Source organism: Sphaeroforma arctica, assembly GCF_001186125.1.
Source record: "Sphaeroforma arctica JP610 unplaced genomic scaffold supercont1.824, whole genome shotgun sequence".
Taxonomy (NCBI): domain Eukaryota; class Ichthyosporea; order Ichthyophonida; genus Sphaeroforma; species Sphaeroforma arctica.
Window position 1 is genome coordinate 1 of NW_014039734.1, and position 14,893 is coordinate 14,893.

A 14,893-nucleotide genomic window follows, 5' to 3' on the forward strand; every position below is an offset into this window, starting at 1 on the left:
GTGTGTGTGTGTGTGTGTGTGTGTGTGTGTGTGTGTGTATAGAGCGTTATAGCCACAGGGCAGGGAAGTCAGCCTGGAACGGCTGAATATGATTGAGAGTGAGACATGGTCTCAATATAACTCTGCAATTTGTTTCGATGGGGATATTTTTGCTCATACAGGAAATACCTGCCATGATTTGGATGCAAAAGGTTTTTCGTATTCGCTGTTCGAATTGGAGCATGGCAGTTGTCTGGGTTCCTGCCTACTCATTTCCCTAATGTTGGTTTTGTTGGTAGGCAATTGTACGAGACTTTTCTGGTACAGAGTGGCCGAGGAGTCAGTCGATTCTACCTCCGACTGTTCACTCTTGGCGATTTGTTCAATCTGATTGGGTGTCTACTTGCCGACCAATTACACACTCAAGTATGCTCGAGCGGATTTACTATTGCACCTCCATGACGCCCATGACTTTCGAAGTTTTCCTGCTCACAGAAGGGTGTCCTAATTGAGCATTTTAACATAGAGTGCCAGTTGTAGCAAGTATACATTAGCAGCTCTCTCGCAACGCAGCTTTGTCTGTGGAGTTGTTCGGGCTCCTGATGTCGTTTGTATTAAATTTTCAAATGAATTCATATTTGATTCCGTAAACCTGATTTAGCTGGCGCTGATAGTCTCTTAATATATCTCTCCGCCATCTGGCCGTATCTAATGTTTTTGCTTTCTATCGGCTGTTTCAGGTCTACTTGGGCTTCTGGTTCCTAGCGTTCGATCTCGTGCTGATGTGCCAGCTTACATACTATGACCGTGGAAAAGGTAAAAATGTGGTGATGCCTCGGTTTGCGCGTGACTGTAACTGGGAGTTGCTAGGTTTCAGTTATGCACTTGTTTCATATTCCGCTAGCTCATATTTGGATGCCGTGGCTGGTACAGGGGAAACAATAAGTGCTCCAACAGGTTCATGCCAACGACGACACCATAGACATTGTACGATAGTTTGTAACCAGTGTTTTTTATTAATATACGACACTAACTCAATGCGATTTATCACTCACATCAGCTGACCTGCAGTACCATCTGATCGATGCGAACAACCCGTCGAGCATGATCATAACTCCGTCGCTCAGCAACATTCTGAATGCCTCGGACTACGGTTCCTACAACCAACACAATCAGCCGAACAACAATCGTCATAACAGCGCCAACGCCAACACCAACAGAACGCGTGTATATGAGCAAAATCAGTACTCGCACACTGGCGACGGCATCTTAAGCGATCAGAGCAACTCCATGAGCGATGCGCATGCTTACCAAATTAGCACAGCAACCTCAATTCCACAACAGGTCTTTGACTCACCAGGTGTGTGTGAAAATCAAGCGTACCCGGTTGCCGTTTTTATTTACTTGCTTATTCAAACTTCTAGTGTAGTACATCTTCTCACGATATTTGTTTGGTATCCGTAACAGAGCGTTCTATATCGAGCATTTCTACTTGCTTTCTTATTTGATTTTGGCCACCTAAATATTGCAGGAGATGATACATCCTTACTTTCCTATGGTTCGTCGTTTGGCGGCACACCATATGGGTATTGCTCGCCCTCAGTAGGGTCGCGCATACTCGAGAACGTATGTCGTTCATTCTTTTCTATGATATTTTAAGGCCTAGACTGCCTTTTAGAACTTAATATATATATACAATTCTTATATTCATATATTCTTATATATATATATATATATATATATATATATAATAATAACACATAATGTAGTTAGTTAGTTATAGTATAGTATAGTATATATATATATATATATATATATATATATATATATATATATATATATTCATTTATATTCGTATCGATATATCTATAGCTATAGCTATGCGGGTATCGTATGTTTTCACATTCACAAATCACACTATCTCGCGTAAATTTGAATAGACACATTTACTTGTAACCATATGACGCACGAGTGATACATTCATCAGCTTGATAGACGCGCTTACACAAGAGTACACAGTCTGCATTTTCCTGCCTCTGTCTCTGGTAGTTTAGAAGTGTGTACCTACGAACCCATGAGTCGTGATTTCTATAGACCAACGTACCTAACCCATTTCCTCGAGAACGTTAGAACTCATCCAATTCATATACTCGAGGAAGCTACAAATCGTCAGCTGACGTTTCCTTCTCCATCTGATTGACTGACTATCTGCCTGAGCAGAGCGATCACATCGCCAGTCGCTCCAATAGCATCTCTTCGCGAACAGGCATGGACCAGAGTTTGTTCACGTTCTTCAACGAACGCACAAGAGAAATCGAGTACGACCCAATGCGACGGGCGAGTTTCCATCGATCCAGTAGCACTCTCACGCCGCAAAGGTTAGTACATTGCCTGTGGTATCTATACACTTGACCGTCGAATATGGTAGGTAGTAGGTTTTTTTAATTTCTCGTCTTATGTGGACTTGCTGCGCTTGTCGTCAATGGTAATCTCCCTTGGTATCATTGTCTTGAGGACCATACCGGTAAAAGACAATGTTTTTCAAGTGGAATTATTGCGATTGCTTTCGATTGTTTTCTATGGCGTGTTTTTTATTTTGCATTGTCGTATAAAGCGCGAAGACAAGTATTTAATTTGGTACTTCCTTATTTCATTTTGTCGTTATTTGATTTGGTACTTCTTTATTTCATTTGACTATATTTAATTTGGTACTTCTTTATTTCTAATTTTGACTTAGTACACCTGCACCTGATATCCCACACACACGACTATATGAGCAAATTCAACTAATTGCTCACCTTTCACGTCTTAGCGTACGCACCATTATGGCCATGCCTCTGCGTATACAACTACCTACTATATTATTTTATCGACATAGACGTAAATGTAGCTCATCGCAACGCTCCTTCATACACAAAATCATACCAACACATCATGCACTTGTCTACATCATACTGATCCCCAGTCAAATGCAATTCGATCTGCAGGCAGAGTCATGATGAGAGTCACATGGCAGAATCGCGCGGCAAAATTGCCAATAGAGTGAATCACAGACAACCAGGGGGGTCAGCGCGGACGTCTGATTCTCCAGACACAGGCACTGTGCCCAATGGTCAAGCACAAAATAACTCTACTCGCCTGTTATCGGTGGGCGTGGTTGCCGCTTTATGCCTGACCGCGCTTGTATACAGCAGCGAGAGCCATGTAGGAAGTGCAGATACTACGACGTTAAACAGATTGCCAGGGTATGTCGCAATATCGCAGATGTCTTTTGTATCTGGTGCCGAGTGCATGGGGTTATTGATATTTGTGCTCGCCCGAAAGTTTGCGTGATGTACGCAAGAGTTTGTCAACCACCTCCCTACAAGCAGACCCCAAGTCATGACTGTGATAACAACTGTGAGGACCAGAGACTCGGTTGGCAGTAAATTTTATCAGAGAATTGCCAATACTGTGCAGACAAATTTGCGCGGTGTTCTGTTGTTTGGTGATCTGTTGATGTGTCGTTCCGTGTGTGATGCTCATTCGTACGGCTAGTCGCTTGTGCAATGGCCACGCGCAGGCTACAAACCAGACGGTACTTTCCGATGCTGTGACATGTGTGTCGTACTGCTTTTTATGTGGGGTATCAATTCTTTTCAGAAAAGATGCCACACTCCTGTACAGTCCATTTTTTTGTAATGATTTCGGCCAAATGTTGTTTAGATCCCTATGTCAAGGTTCGCTTGACACAATGTACGATGCCGTCCTGCAGTCTGCCTGCACTGATCTCCCTCTCATACACACACTTGTTCAACCCAGTCGCGTACTCATGGGAACCGATGGCAGCACGGCCAATGTCTTGTATGACGAAGACCTGGGCATCCTAAACCTCCTGGGAGTTGGGTTTGGCATATTGAGTGCTACTGTGTACCTGTTCGCGCGGATACCGCAAGTCGTCAGAATATGCCGCTACGGCGCTGTGCCTGTAAGTATAAGTATAAGTATATCTTGTGTAAGTATTAGTATATCTTGTGCCTGATTGTGTATATTGGGTGTAGTGTATCTTGGTGTTTATGGACATGAGTTGAGCTGCGTGAAGCGTTGCAGTGGACCGGTAACGACAAATAAGTAGGAGACGCAGTTGAATTGGTGCCACCTGGGCCTGCTGAACGCATTACTCCATCGGTGGTCTGTCTCCCGAATGGTCTCGTGGCATGAGTGCGGACTAGTCTAGTAGCTCCCGTATGCGGAAATTATCTTAGCTAGCGTACAGCTGTCTTTGCTGGCTCAGACTACGATGCCCCTGAGCCACTACATACTAGTACTTTGTAGTATCGTGCACACCAGCTATATTTGAAGTCGGACTTCATTTATTTTGGGCTTTATTTTACTATTATTCTTTGTACAGTTTAGACTAGTCTCACTGTCAGCCTGATAGATACTAAGTGTCTCTTCTACGCCATGTAGATCACCGGTGTGTGTGCCTTTGTCATGTGGTTTATTTTACTCTTATTCTGGGTACAGTTTAAGCTACAGTTTAAGCTAGTCTCACTGTCAGCCTGATAGTTACTAAGGGTCCCTTCTACACTCATGTAGATCACCGGCGTGGGTGCCTTTGTCATGTGGTGCGGAATCATCGCCAATGTCTGCTACGGTGCATCCGTGGCCGTCTACTGCCTCAACTGGACGGAGTTTGCCATCAGTATACCCTGGCTGCTGGGCAGGTATGTGACCAGACTGGGATTGGTTGTTTTATGTTTGTGTGCCCAAGTAGCTCCGCTATATGGGGCGGATCAAATGATACCATCGCTTTCTTCGAGGCTATTGACTTGCTTGCGATTGGAATGACACTCTGTTTACTGCTAAACTTGGACTCGAATATAATACGGTGAAAGTACACGCCTGATACACATAGACAAACGAAAACTATTTCCTACTTATTGCTATTGCCCTGAATATTAAAGAATGAGTGTGCATGACGATCATATCTCAATAGTACGGCTATGCTATTCCCGTTTGTCACCAACCTAACTTACATGCAGATGTTCAGAAATAAATGCACTTTCATACCATAGTAGCCCGTTGAACTCGCATATATTGCTGATGATTGCAGCCACTTACACCCCCTAATTCATCCCTTATACAATCCTTTTGTAGTTCGGGGTGTGTTCCGCTGGATATGGCCATCTTCCTGTTGCCTGTATGCTACCATGTACCTCCACAAAAGAGCCAAAGGCCCCCACCACCCCCTAGCCCGAGCCTGGACATAGCGTCAGTACAAGCGTTTCGCGATAGTTTGAGAAATTTGCACGCTTCAGAACAATTAGCTCCATAATCAGATACGTATGTGAATACGTACTGAGTACCTAGCATAGCAGTGTGGGGTATTGTGGGTTTGTTGGACACAAATATATTCATAATCTGATAAGATATGGCGACCTTAGTTGATCTGCAATAGCTACATTCTCACATTGTTTGCCGACAGAATCATGGCCTCTATAAAGTGAGTACTCAGCCGGTGTCGCGAACAATAGTACGACCTATTGTAGCGTTATTAGTGGTCCATCGACCCATATGAACTGGGCAGGGCCGACATAGGTTCTGATGAGAGCAGCCCAGACGGCAGTATCTGTGCGATATACATGCTCTGTCTCTATTGGTTCAGAAGCACTGCCCCACAGATAGTCAGACCGTCACGTGCGCCTATATGTGTTGCCCGAGCACAAAGCGATACAGCAGTGCACGCGTACTGGAGATGTGCATTGCATTGATATGTCCATGACAGTCGGTGTGCGCTGTGTGTAAACGTTTTCGGCAAGTCGGCGCTTTTCTAGCAAACCCACAAGCAGAAGCCTTGGACCGGCGCCCAAGGCTAAGCGAGATGTATCCAGTACCTGGTGTTTTAGCGTAGGCTCGTCACTCGTGAAGCGATGTGTTGGTCGGAGCGTAGACAATCCCTCGCAACTGAGCGTCCTGGTATTCCTGTATGGAAGTGGAAGGCCCAACATGGCGCCTGTTTTTGTGACTGCGCCTTAGTTCAGCGGCACTCACAGATAAGCACTGGTTGCTTGCCTTGTCCTTGTACTATCTGTACGTTAAGCCCGATTGCCCCTGAGATCCTGCTCCTGCTGACAGTAGCCTTACTCGCTTCGCCATCCGCGTCTTTAACATGAACGATATCCCCGCACATAGTTTCCGATTCGGGGATAGCCAAGCTTTCGTTGTAGGACAATCTGGCATCACTGTGTTGTCACAAACATCCCTTCGTCCCATTGTTCATGAATTGACGCGTGTGCCACGCTTTTGAAACGAGAGCTCGCACAGCACCCCCTTCTCCACAACTGCACATGCGATGTCGATGATGTGCGTACAACAAGCTGAGCATGTTCCGGGATGTAGCTGACCGGCTGTCTACGCTTCAACACAATAAAGCTGTACCAAAATTTAAATAGAAAATTCAACTGAAACCACCCCATGAAGACGTACAAGTGCACGCACCGACTCAGGGCTGTGTTCCATGTGGGGACATTTGGTTTGGATATGTAAGACAGATGAATACCGAACCTTTCAAAAGCTCCGTTATCTAGCAAGATGTGTAGGTTAGACTCTGGAGTCAAAGATCCTGGTGTGATCCGATCATACATCAACAGCGCATCCGTTATGATTGCACCAATTGTTAGTGTTTTCATCCGCCAACTAGGCTATGTCTGCCAGTGTTTTGCCCGCCCCTACGACCAGTTCAATAGGTCGTTCCTTATCATGGCCTGCCTCGACTATCAATTAAACCTTTACTATGCAGCAGTACGTTTTGGTAGGCGGTATGAACATCTGACAAGTGTGAGATCAATATAATATATATATTTCAGTGTCGATAAATGACCATCGATTACTGCATCTGAGCGCTAAGTACGCTGACATACAGAGGATAGGCCACACGAGCAAACCGAATGTACCACTCACTATAGTGCGGTTTATATGGGAGGACGTTTAGGGCGCTCTCATTCACCCTCCGCTGTTCCAACGTCCTGGGCTGCTTTTCCCAGAGTTTATATGCTAAAGGTTGTTGAATATAAACCAAGTACACGAAAGCAATAGTACGGTATGAGTTTTTAAGGTATTTAATAAACCAACCTTATCCATTACTTAAGAGCGCGGGTGTTGAATACTGGACTGGAGCGGTGACTCGTGATAGCTACCAACTGGTATCCTAAACCGCAACGTAGAGCGAGTTGTCTATCAACACGGCAATAGAGCAGCTAGCGCGTACTTGCAAAGTAATACACATGACGTGTCGCATTGTGCGACTAGAGTATTCTATTGATCAAATATCCGCTATTACGAAACACGTAGTACACGAAGGTCAAGTATTTTGCATTACAGCTATGCCAAAATTGACAGCTTGGAAATGAACGGTTGAGTGTCATTTGCGCTCGTGATGTCATCGTTTATGCAGAGGCGGGCTGCTACATGCTCCATCTGTCTATGGGTGCCTTGTGCTTTGAACGGGCTCGTCAGCTCACTGCCCTCAACCCTGCGATGATGTCTCAATGCTCTCACCACTCTCCCGCTCATGAAGTCACACCAATCCACCGAAGTACGCAGAGGACTAAAAGCTCGGCAAGCAGCGTATCAGCCTCTCGCCATTTATAGCTGACGACTGAGATGCTAGAGCCCCTTGTGATGTTGGTAGTATATCCGACGCAAAATAACCGCGTGATGGATGAGCATGTGCGATTTTGCCGGATCACGTGATACACGCAGGTGTGACGACCGATTGTGAGGGAGTGCGCAGCCCCATGTAGTGATGCACCTTTAGTCCTGTAACCTAATAGCTCCCTGAACAGGTGTTGCATATCCAGCAACGCTGGCTGAGTCCCATGGTGTAGTACAGAAGGCATACCTCGACAGATAGCTGCCCTGTGTATGACTCATTTCAAGATCATCTATGTGCATCCCCATATATATATATATATATAATTCCTTGGACGTCCGTTCAAATGGTGTTGTGGTGCATATGCCAATAGCATATACTTCGTTAAAAATGTGCAAATGAATTAGGTCAATGGACTGTATGCCTCATATCTTCCAGTTGTGCCTTCCTTTCCGCCCCCCCAATAGGTCGGGTTATTCAGTTGCTGTTCGGTGCAGCTTTCCGATGTGACACTCGCTCTTGTCTAATAACTGTTTAGATTGTGTGTGTTTGTCACTACGCATGATTGTGTACACTGTAGATATTAAAGTTATTATAGTGTGTGCTGTAGTTATTTTGGTAGTGTAAAGTCGTGTATAGTCCTGCGAGAGAACATGTCAAGACTAAACATGCCTCTCCTCGCTCTAGCTAATGTGGCCCCATTTTGTCAAGTGTTGCAGTACTAACAAAGCTTAAAAGGATGGGAGGAGGGGGGGGGACTCAGTACGTTAGGATGTTTTCGTACGTTTTCCTGATGTGTTCTTCGCTTTCTCTGAAGAACGCGTGCAGCTTCGCATTCACTTCTTCACTCTTTTCCATCGCAACTCCGTGAGCAGCGCTGTGTTATCCGGATCGAGTTACAGTCACGAAAATAAGAGAAATGTATCAGCATTTGAATTGATGCCCGGCGTTGGGCTGTCGTGATCCGTGTAGCCACGCACGCCATGGTAAAGACGGTACACATAGAGTGGATTATAGACGAGACTGAAGCTTGCCCATGGGCGTGTACACAATTCTTTGAAATATCGGTTATAGCTCCGCCGTTGTTATTAATGTTCAACAACAGAAGCCGACAGCGCACGAAGATATTTCATGACAGACACAAGAAAACACGGGTAGGAATGCTGCAAACACCGATGCATGTTAGCTCATGATGTGTGCCCGTTCCATCCATCGTATAGCCCTGGCTTACTTGCCTGCATGCAACGCTCATCATACATATTTCACTCCAACAACATCTGCTCAAAAGGGCGTACGATGTGTGGTTATAGCTGTGTTAGATCTCTCTATGCGCCATATACAGCATGGCAGTCTACCAGTACCTGAATATAAGCCCAGCGCGTGCGAAAGCACTCAGGGTCGGCGTGTAGTGTACCTTTCACCCAATTCACGACTGTAGATAGAATACACAGCATGCAGCAACAGTAGCCAAGACTTACTCGTGCACCACATATAGCTCGGAGTTGAGGTGATCTGCTAGCCATACGCTGTTGCGCAGCGGAACGCAATCGTCCAGCTTTCCACAGAGTACCAGCTTCTTGTACGGCTGAAAGCGTATACGTTTCAGATCGTCTTTCCTACAGTTATGTGAAGTGTATTTACCTCAGCCAACCCCCCCACCGTGCAGAAGCAAGGTTTCGCGGCTAATGCGTGCAATACAATCGTAACTTACGCACTGAAGTCAAGGGTGTGGTATTTCCGACATTTACTGTGGAAATCCCAAACTGCTCAACTCATAACTGACAATGTATACAAACGCATCACAATCGCATGATCATATGGCGCGTCGTGGTGGTAGCCGTGCTTTCATTTATGCCTACAACGCAGAGCTATCTGCGGGGTACTCGACACGGAAACACGAATCGACCTTATAAGATACAATGAAATTCCGTGGACTACAAAGCAGAAACCAACCCAAACAAAGATACCACAGGAGTCTGAGACGTTTCGTATCCCGCTCGTGTACTACCAGTGGTCAGGATTCGCAACTCCCTCCTACTGTATGCAGGGCGATTGCTGATAGTACTGTAGTTGACTATATACAGTTGAACAGGGTGCTTCCTTCACAGGATGCATGGATGTGCCGAACTTCAAGACGTGCAAATTACAGGCACACTCTGTATAACCACAAACCCCAGAGGCTGATCAAGGTCGTGTATCTATATGCACGGAACCCTATAAAAACCCCTTTGACCCAGTCACAATACTGATCTTTGTACCAAAAAGAAGATACAACCGGTTACAGATATCAGACAACGTATCGACACTTACGTGGAATGGTGGGTCACTACAGCTCCGAACTGCAGCATACACCCGGCAACATTTATCCAACTGTCCGCACTGTAGGAATGGTATTTAGTGCAAGTAGTGGGAAGATAAGAAGATATAAGATTCGTATACTCCGGCAAATTATAACCAGCTAACAAGGTCTCCTCAGTGCATGGTTGCATCATTCAGAACGACTCTCATGTGTACTACAAAGAAGCATAGTCATCAACACAAATGAAAGCTTTGGATAGCAAATAAATACAACCGGTAATATATTCTCTGGAAATACTTTGCGTGTCTGTAGATATGCATATACATAATACGACTGGAAATTTACATCGGTAAAAGACATCACTCAAACACTTTGGTACTTTTAGCAATACGTGCGTCACGTAAGAGATGGTATCTTCGCCGGTACGTACGTAATTGTTCACAAGTCGATACGAGATATCTACCGATCCCTAATTTCTGACGGTACTACAAATGTCCTCAAATGACTGAACACATTGCAGTGTGTCCATGTGTATAGAAGCATGTGCATCACGCATAACTGATAACCTGATTCCGCGTCAATGCGCACACTACTTTCCGCAAGCGCCTCCGACTCGCTCGCATGATGATCTGGTCTAAATCCCCAAGCATCGTGCTTGTTTACAAACAGTTGTATCCGTACCTACTGCTGAAAAGAATCGTCTACCAACGTCAAACACACAGTATTTGCTTTGCAAATTTGTTCATACCGCACAGGTGCTGAGGTTCTATAGTGATAGAACAGAATGTTGCCTGCTTCGCCACATACAAGAACCCCGATTAACTTGACTTACTCAATGACACGGTGGAGACTATCCAGATGTTCCTGTTCGCAGGAATCCATTGTATCAGACGTGTACAAGAACTGCATTATACTCTTTCTGAGCATGTCTCTGCCCCCTAAAAAGGACACCGATGAGCTGTGTGTTGGAAAGTAAGACGATTGAGCGCTCGAAACGGCTGCTGATATACATACACCAGTCTGTTGCTTCAGTATTTGGTAACCGTTAAAGCATTTTTTTTTCGTCTTTGGCAATAAGATCAAATGGGACACTCGTCAGTCTGCACAACGACCGACTGCACTTACCAGCCAAATAACAATAGAAGTGGCACAGCAGATGTTAGCAATCATTGCACACCTCATTCTGATCATACCCATAGCTCACCCACAGGCATAAAGATATAACCTAACTTTCCAGAAGAAAACCAATAGCTCATACTGGTATATATTGAAATCGATATAGCAACTTACTGCACGAACTTCCGGAAACCAGACGCGTACGGGAGTGTCCTCGCAAAGTCCTCTACATTAAAACCACCGGAGAAAGTTGCCATTAGTGTGAGAGAAAGCACTCTCTCCGGCACCAGCTTCGCCAGTTCTGTGAAATTGAAGCATAGCATTTTATTTCGATTAGGCGGGGTGGACTGAAACCATTGGGTGAAAAAAAAACTTGAAGCTAATCCATCTTCGCGCATGCATTCTGGCACTGCTATGTTCTTGCTTGTTTCAGTACATGGGCTCTGTAAGTCACCACGTGGTCTTAGAAAAGGTATACACGATAGAATCGCCTAATACACATCCAACCACTAACGCTATTCATTGTCCAGTAAGGTGTTGCTGCTAGGCAACAGTTAGCAGTTGGCAATTGGGAGATACTAGTCACGCTACACTACGAACTCAAAGACATTGCACTGAAAAAGAGTTGGTTTACGCAATCAGCATGTGATCTAGATTAAGCTTATGGAGATTCGGCCTACAACCAAGTGACAACACAGAATTGTATTTGTCCACTCTTACCTTGTGATATCATGCCTCCCATACTTATACCAGCTATATGTATTGATCTGTGAGTGAATAAAAGATCAAGTATATCAGCGTAGCTCACTACGCCAAGAGCGAGTGATTTGTCCGGGCACTACTCATCAACACTGTTGATTGTTGATCTTGTTCGATACTACCAAACCAAGCTTTCCACAAAACTCCGGCTTCCAATATCTGTAGTCATGCATCCACATGCGAATGTACCTAAAGTACTGCCTTTAACCGTGGCTAAGGTTGCACAAAAATATTTTTGGTGCACTCTGTCCAGCATAACGATCTGTGTGCGAGTTCATAATATATATATATATATACATACATACATACATACATATGTATACATACATATATATATATATATATATATATATATATTATATATATATATATATATATATATATACATACCGGCGAGAATTAGACTAGCTTTCCAGTTTACAAACAGATGGCAGCATTCACATACCTGGCGTTAGTCCACTCAAGATGATCCAAGAGACATGCCCCATCTTCAGCCATGAGAGAGGTAGTATACCGCTCCAAGGGTGCACTAGATCGCCCCACACCTCTGTTGTCATAGCAACAGACATGATAGCTGTATACAAATGTTCGCAACAGCAATAAAGGTGTGGATGCCTCATTTGAAACACAATCTTAGTGCTTTATGCGAAGTCAATCGTATGACACAGTCGTACAGAGGGTAAACAATAATAATCACAGATGCCGCTTACGATCTAGAAGGGAAACAAACACAGACCGGGATTTCGAGAAGCAGTACAACAACTCTAGCTACAGAAAACAATCACGGCGCTACACGATATTCCGTAAATTTCCCTCCACCTAGTGTACATGTATTATTTCATACTTCTGTCCAGCAATATCTATTTTATACTTCATCATTCTGAACGTTATCGTAGCGAATCAACATACTCGTCCTGGAAATGCATCGCTTGCTTCAACCATGCAAGTCCCGAAGTTGCCAATCCCATCACGAATAAGATCTTTTTCGGATTGCTAGGGTCGCCAAATGTTCTGTAGTGAAGGGTCACCTTTCGAAATTCGTCTCGAAAGTACCTGTCACGTCCAAGTACCAGTGTATCGGTCAGCATATAGTTGTTAGTAGATTGAATAAGCGTTTGCGAGCGTCGCTAGGCCTTCAAGTTTGTAATGAATAACCATTTAGAACACGCAGCAAGATTATGCCTCTAACCATCATGAATATTACAGATAGGTAAACCATATAAAATATTCAATCGTGCGCCCCTCAAGAATAAACCCAATAAGAAGTAATCGTGCTCATAGCAGGTTGACAACAGCTGTCGTACAAATCGAAGCCAGCACATACATAACTTTACTCGTAATAGTAATACGCATAATGATTGATATATACCTGCTTTGTCCGTTATTCAAAACCCATGTGGAAATGGTGCACAGCCTAGAAGGTGACGATAAGGTGTGACGAAGCTCGTTATTAGCCTTCTTCTCAATCTGCATCCCTGCATCGGATACTCTCGACTTCACACTTTTCTGGTTTGTACTCGGATCTGCGCATCCCAGATCAACGCCACTGACGTATGTTGCCATGGCAACCTTTGAGTCTTCAGGCTCTATTTCTCCGGTTGTCATTACACCACTACCATTAAGACGGTCGGTCGACTTCGGCAGAATTACACAAGTGAGATCATCAGCCGAGCTGCCAAACGAATCCTGCGTATGGAAGTCGACGCTGCCAGCAACCGACATCACAATGTCTTCGTGAGGTCGTACATCCCCAATCTTCTTGCTGAGCCCCATTTTTTTGTTCTTGTTCGAGGGAATAACAACATGATCTAGGAATTGAATATGCGCTCGTTCGCGTGATCGCATCGTTGAATCGGTTTGTGCGAGTGCTCTGAAACTACCATCATTCCGCTCGGAGTCCCTATTGGTACGATAAGGCGAAGAGAGAGGATCTTGTTAGATTTGTAGCAAATCCTACATATAGTGAATAAAAGGAGAGCAGATGGTACAAATGCACTGGGAACGCTTTTAGCGGAATTTGATATATACTTGGGTGATAGCATTGTTGCCAGCTGCATTTTGGGATCGAATGAATGGGACATCTTCTCGGCCGTCCGCATAGAGGCGTCGCTTTGAACCCTGAGCATTGGTGACTGTGTATGTAGGTGGTTAACCATTGTGAGACTTGCTGTTTTTGTCGTCAATCTTTTCGTCGTCAATCTTCAAGAAAGTGAGGCATAATTCTACTCAGAAATTAAGTCAGGTAGAACATTCATATGCATCCCACACCTTCAGTAGATCCTCCATACTTAAGTTCTCAACGTATTGTAGCAGTGAGAGGACCAAATTGTACTTGCGTATTCTATCAGAGAGGAAGGCTATATGTATCACAGTGCGTGAAATATAGATGTTTTTATGTATCACAGTGCGTACTAAATATGTATTGGACAAAAAATACAAGTTGCGGACTGGTATTTTTAATGATAAAATGTAGAATCAGCTGATCTTTTTTATATATATACAATATTCAAGCACTTTTTTCCTCTTCTACCGAAATATCAATATATCACTTTATAAAAAAAGCCGGAAGCCCTCTTGTGAGTCGTGGCCCAATACTATTATTGGTTCTAAACAAAAATGACCAATGCCTACCCTCTAAACTAGAAAACCCATATTAGGTTTATGTTATTTGACTTATTTTAGATTTGTGTAGCTGTATTTTTAACACACAAAAAAGCGACAGAGTCTATCTGCTACAAACCGGGTAAACCCAAAAGCTAATTTTTTAAATCGAAACATTTTATTCGCTATGTATTCGATACAATATAAAAAGGATAATTTTCAAAATCTGCACATGACAAGTTGTCCTTTCGTAGGAGAATTCGGGCCGAATCCTAAACACTACCTTGGCGACGAAGTATGTCCTGGACTCCTGTTGGGTCAGGTGCTCGTCCCTATTTTTTAAAACTCTCATAAAAATTTCTTCTTCTAAATGAAATATACTCTCTTGAATATTTTCCGATGGCTCTATATAGTCTATGGTAAATATACTGATGTTGTGTAGACTGTCGAGGTCTCTCTCGCTCTCTCTCTCTCTCCAGACTCTCTCTCGCTCTCTCTCTCTCTCC

The 14,893-nt window shown here is 44.0% G+C and overlaps 2 protein-coding genes across 2 annotated transcripts; one reads left to right on the forward strand and one right to left on the reverse strand.

The window, feature by feature from the left end:
• Window positions 1-278: 278 nt before the first annotated feature.
• On the forward strand, window positions 279-6,396 carry SARC_08767 (hypothetical protein; the record flags this gene model as incomplete). The annotated part of the gene is made up of 9 exons (XM_014297237.1): window positions 279-405; window positions 720-795; window positions 1,040-1,339; window positions 1,511-1,605; window positions 2,200-2,357; window positions 2,967-3,224; window positions 3,781-3,946; window positions 4,558-4,685; window positions 5,119-6,396. Coding segments are annotated over 9 exons (1,486 nt in total), but the record flags the coding sequence as incomplete, so codon positions are not given.
• A 1,975-nt stretch (window positions 6,397-8,371) lies between these two features.
• Window positions 8,372-13,559, reverse strand: SARC_08768 (hypothetical protein; the record flags this gene model as incomplete). Its single annotated transcript, XM_014297238.1, has 8 exons — window positions 8,372-8,489; window positions 9,091-9,228; window positions 10,744-10,869; window positions 11,202-11,328; window positions 11,748-11,794; window positions 12,232-12,360; window positions 12,696-12,797; window positions 13,156-13,559. 8 exons carry the CDS (start codon window positions 13,557-13,559, stop codon window positions 8,372-8,374), a joined length of 1,191 nt encoding a protein of 396 aa, XP_014152713.1.
• Window positions 13,560-14,893: the final 1,334 nt, after the last annotated feature.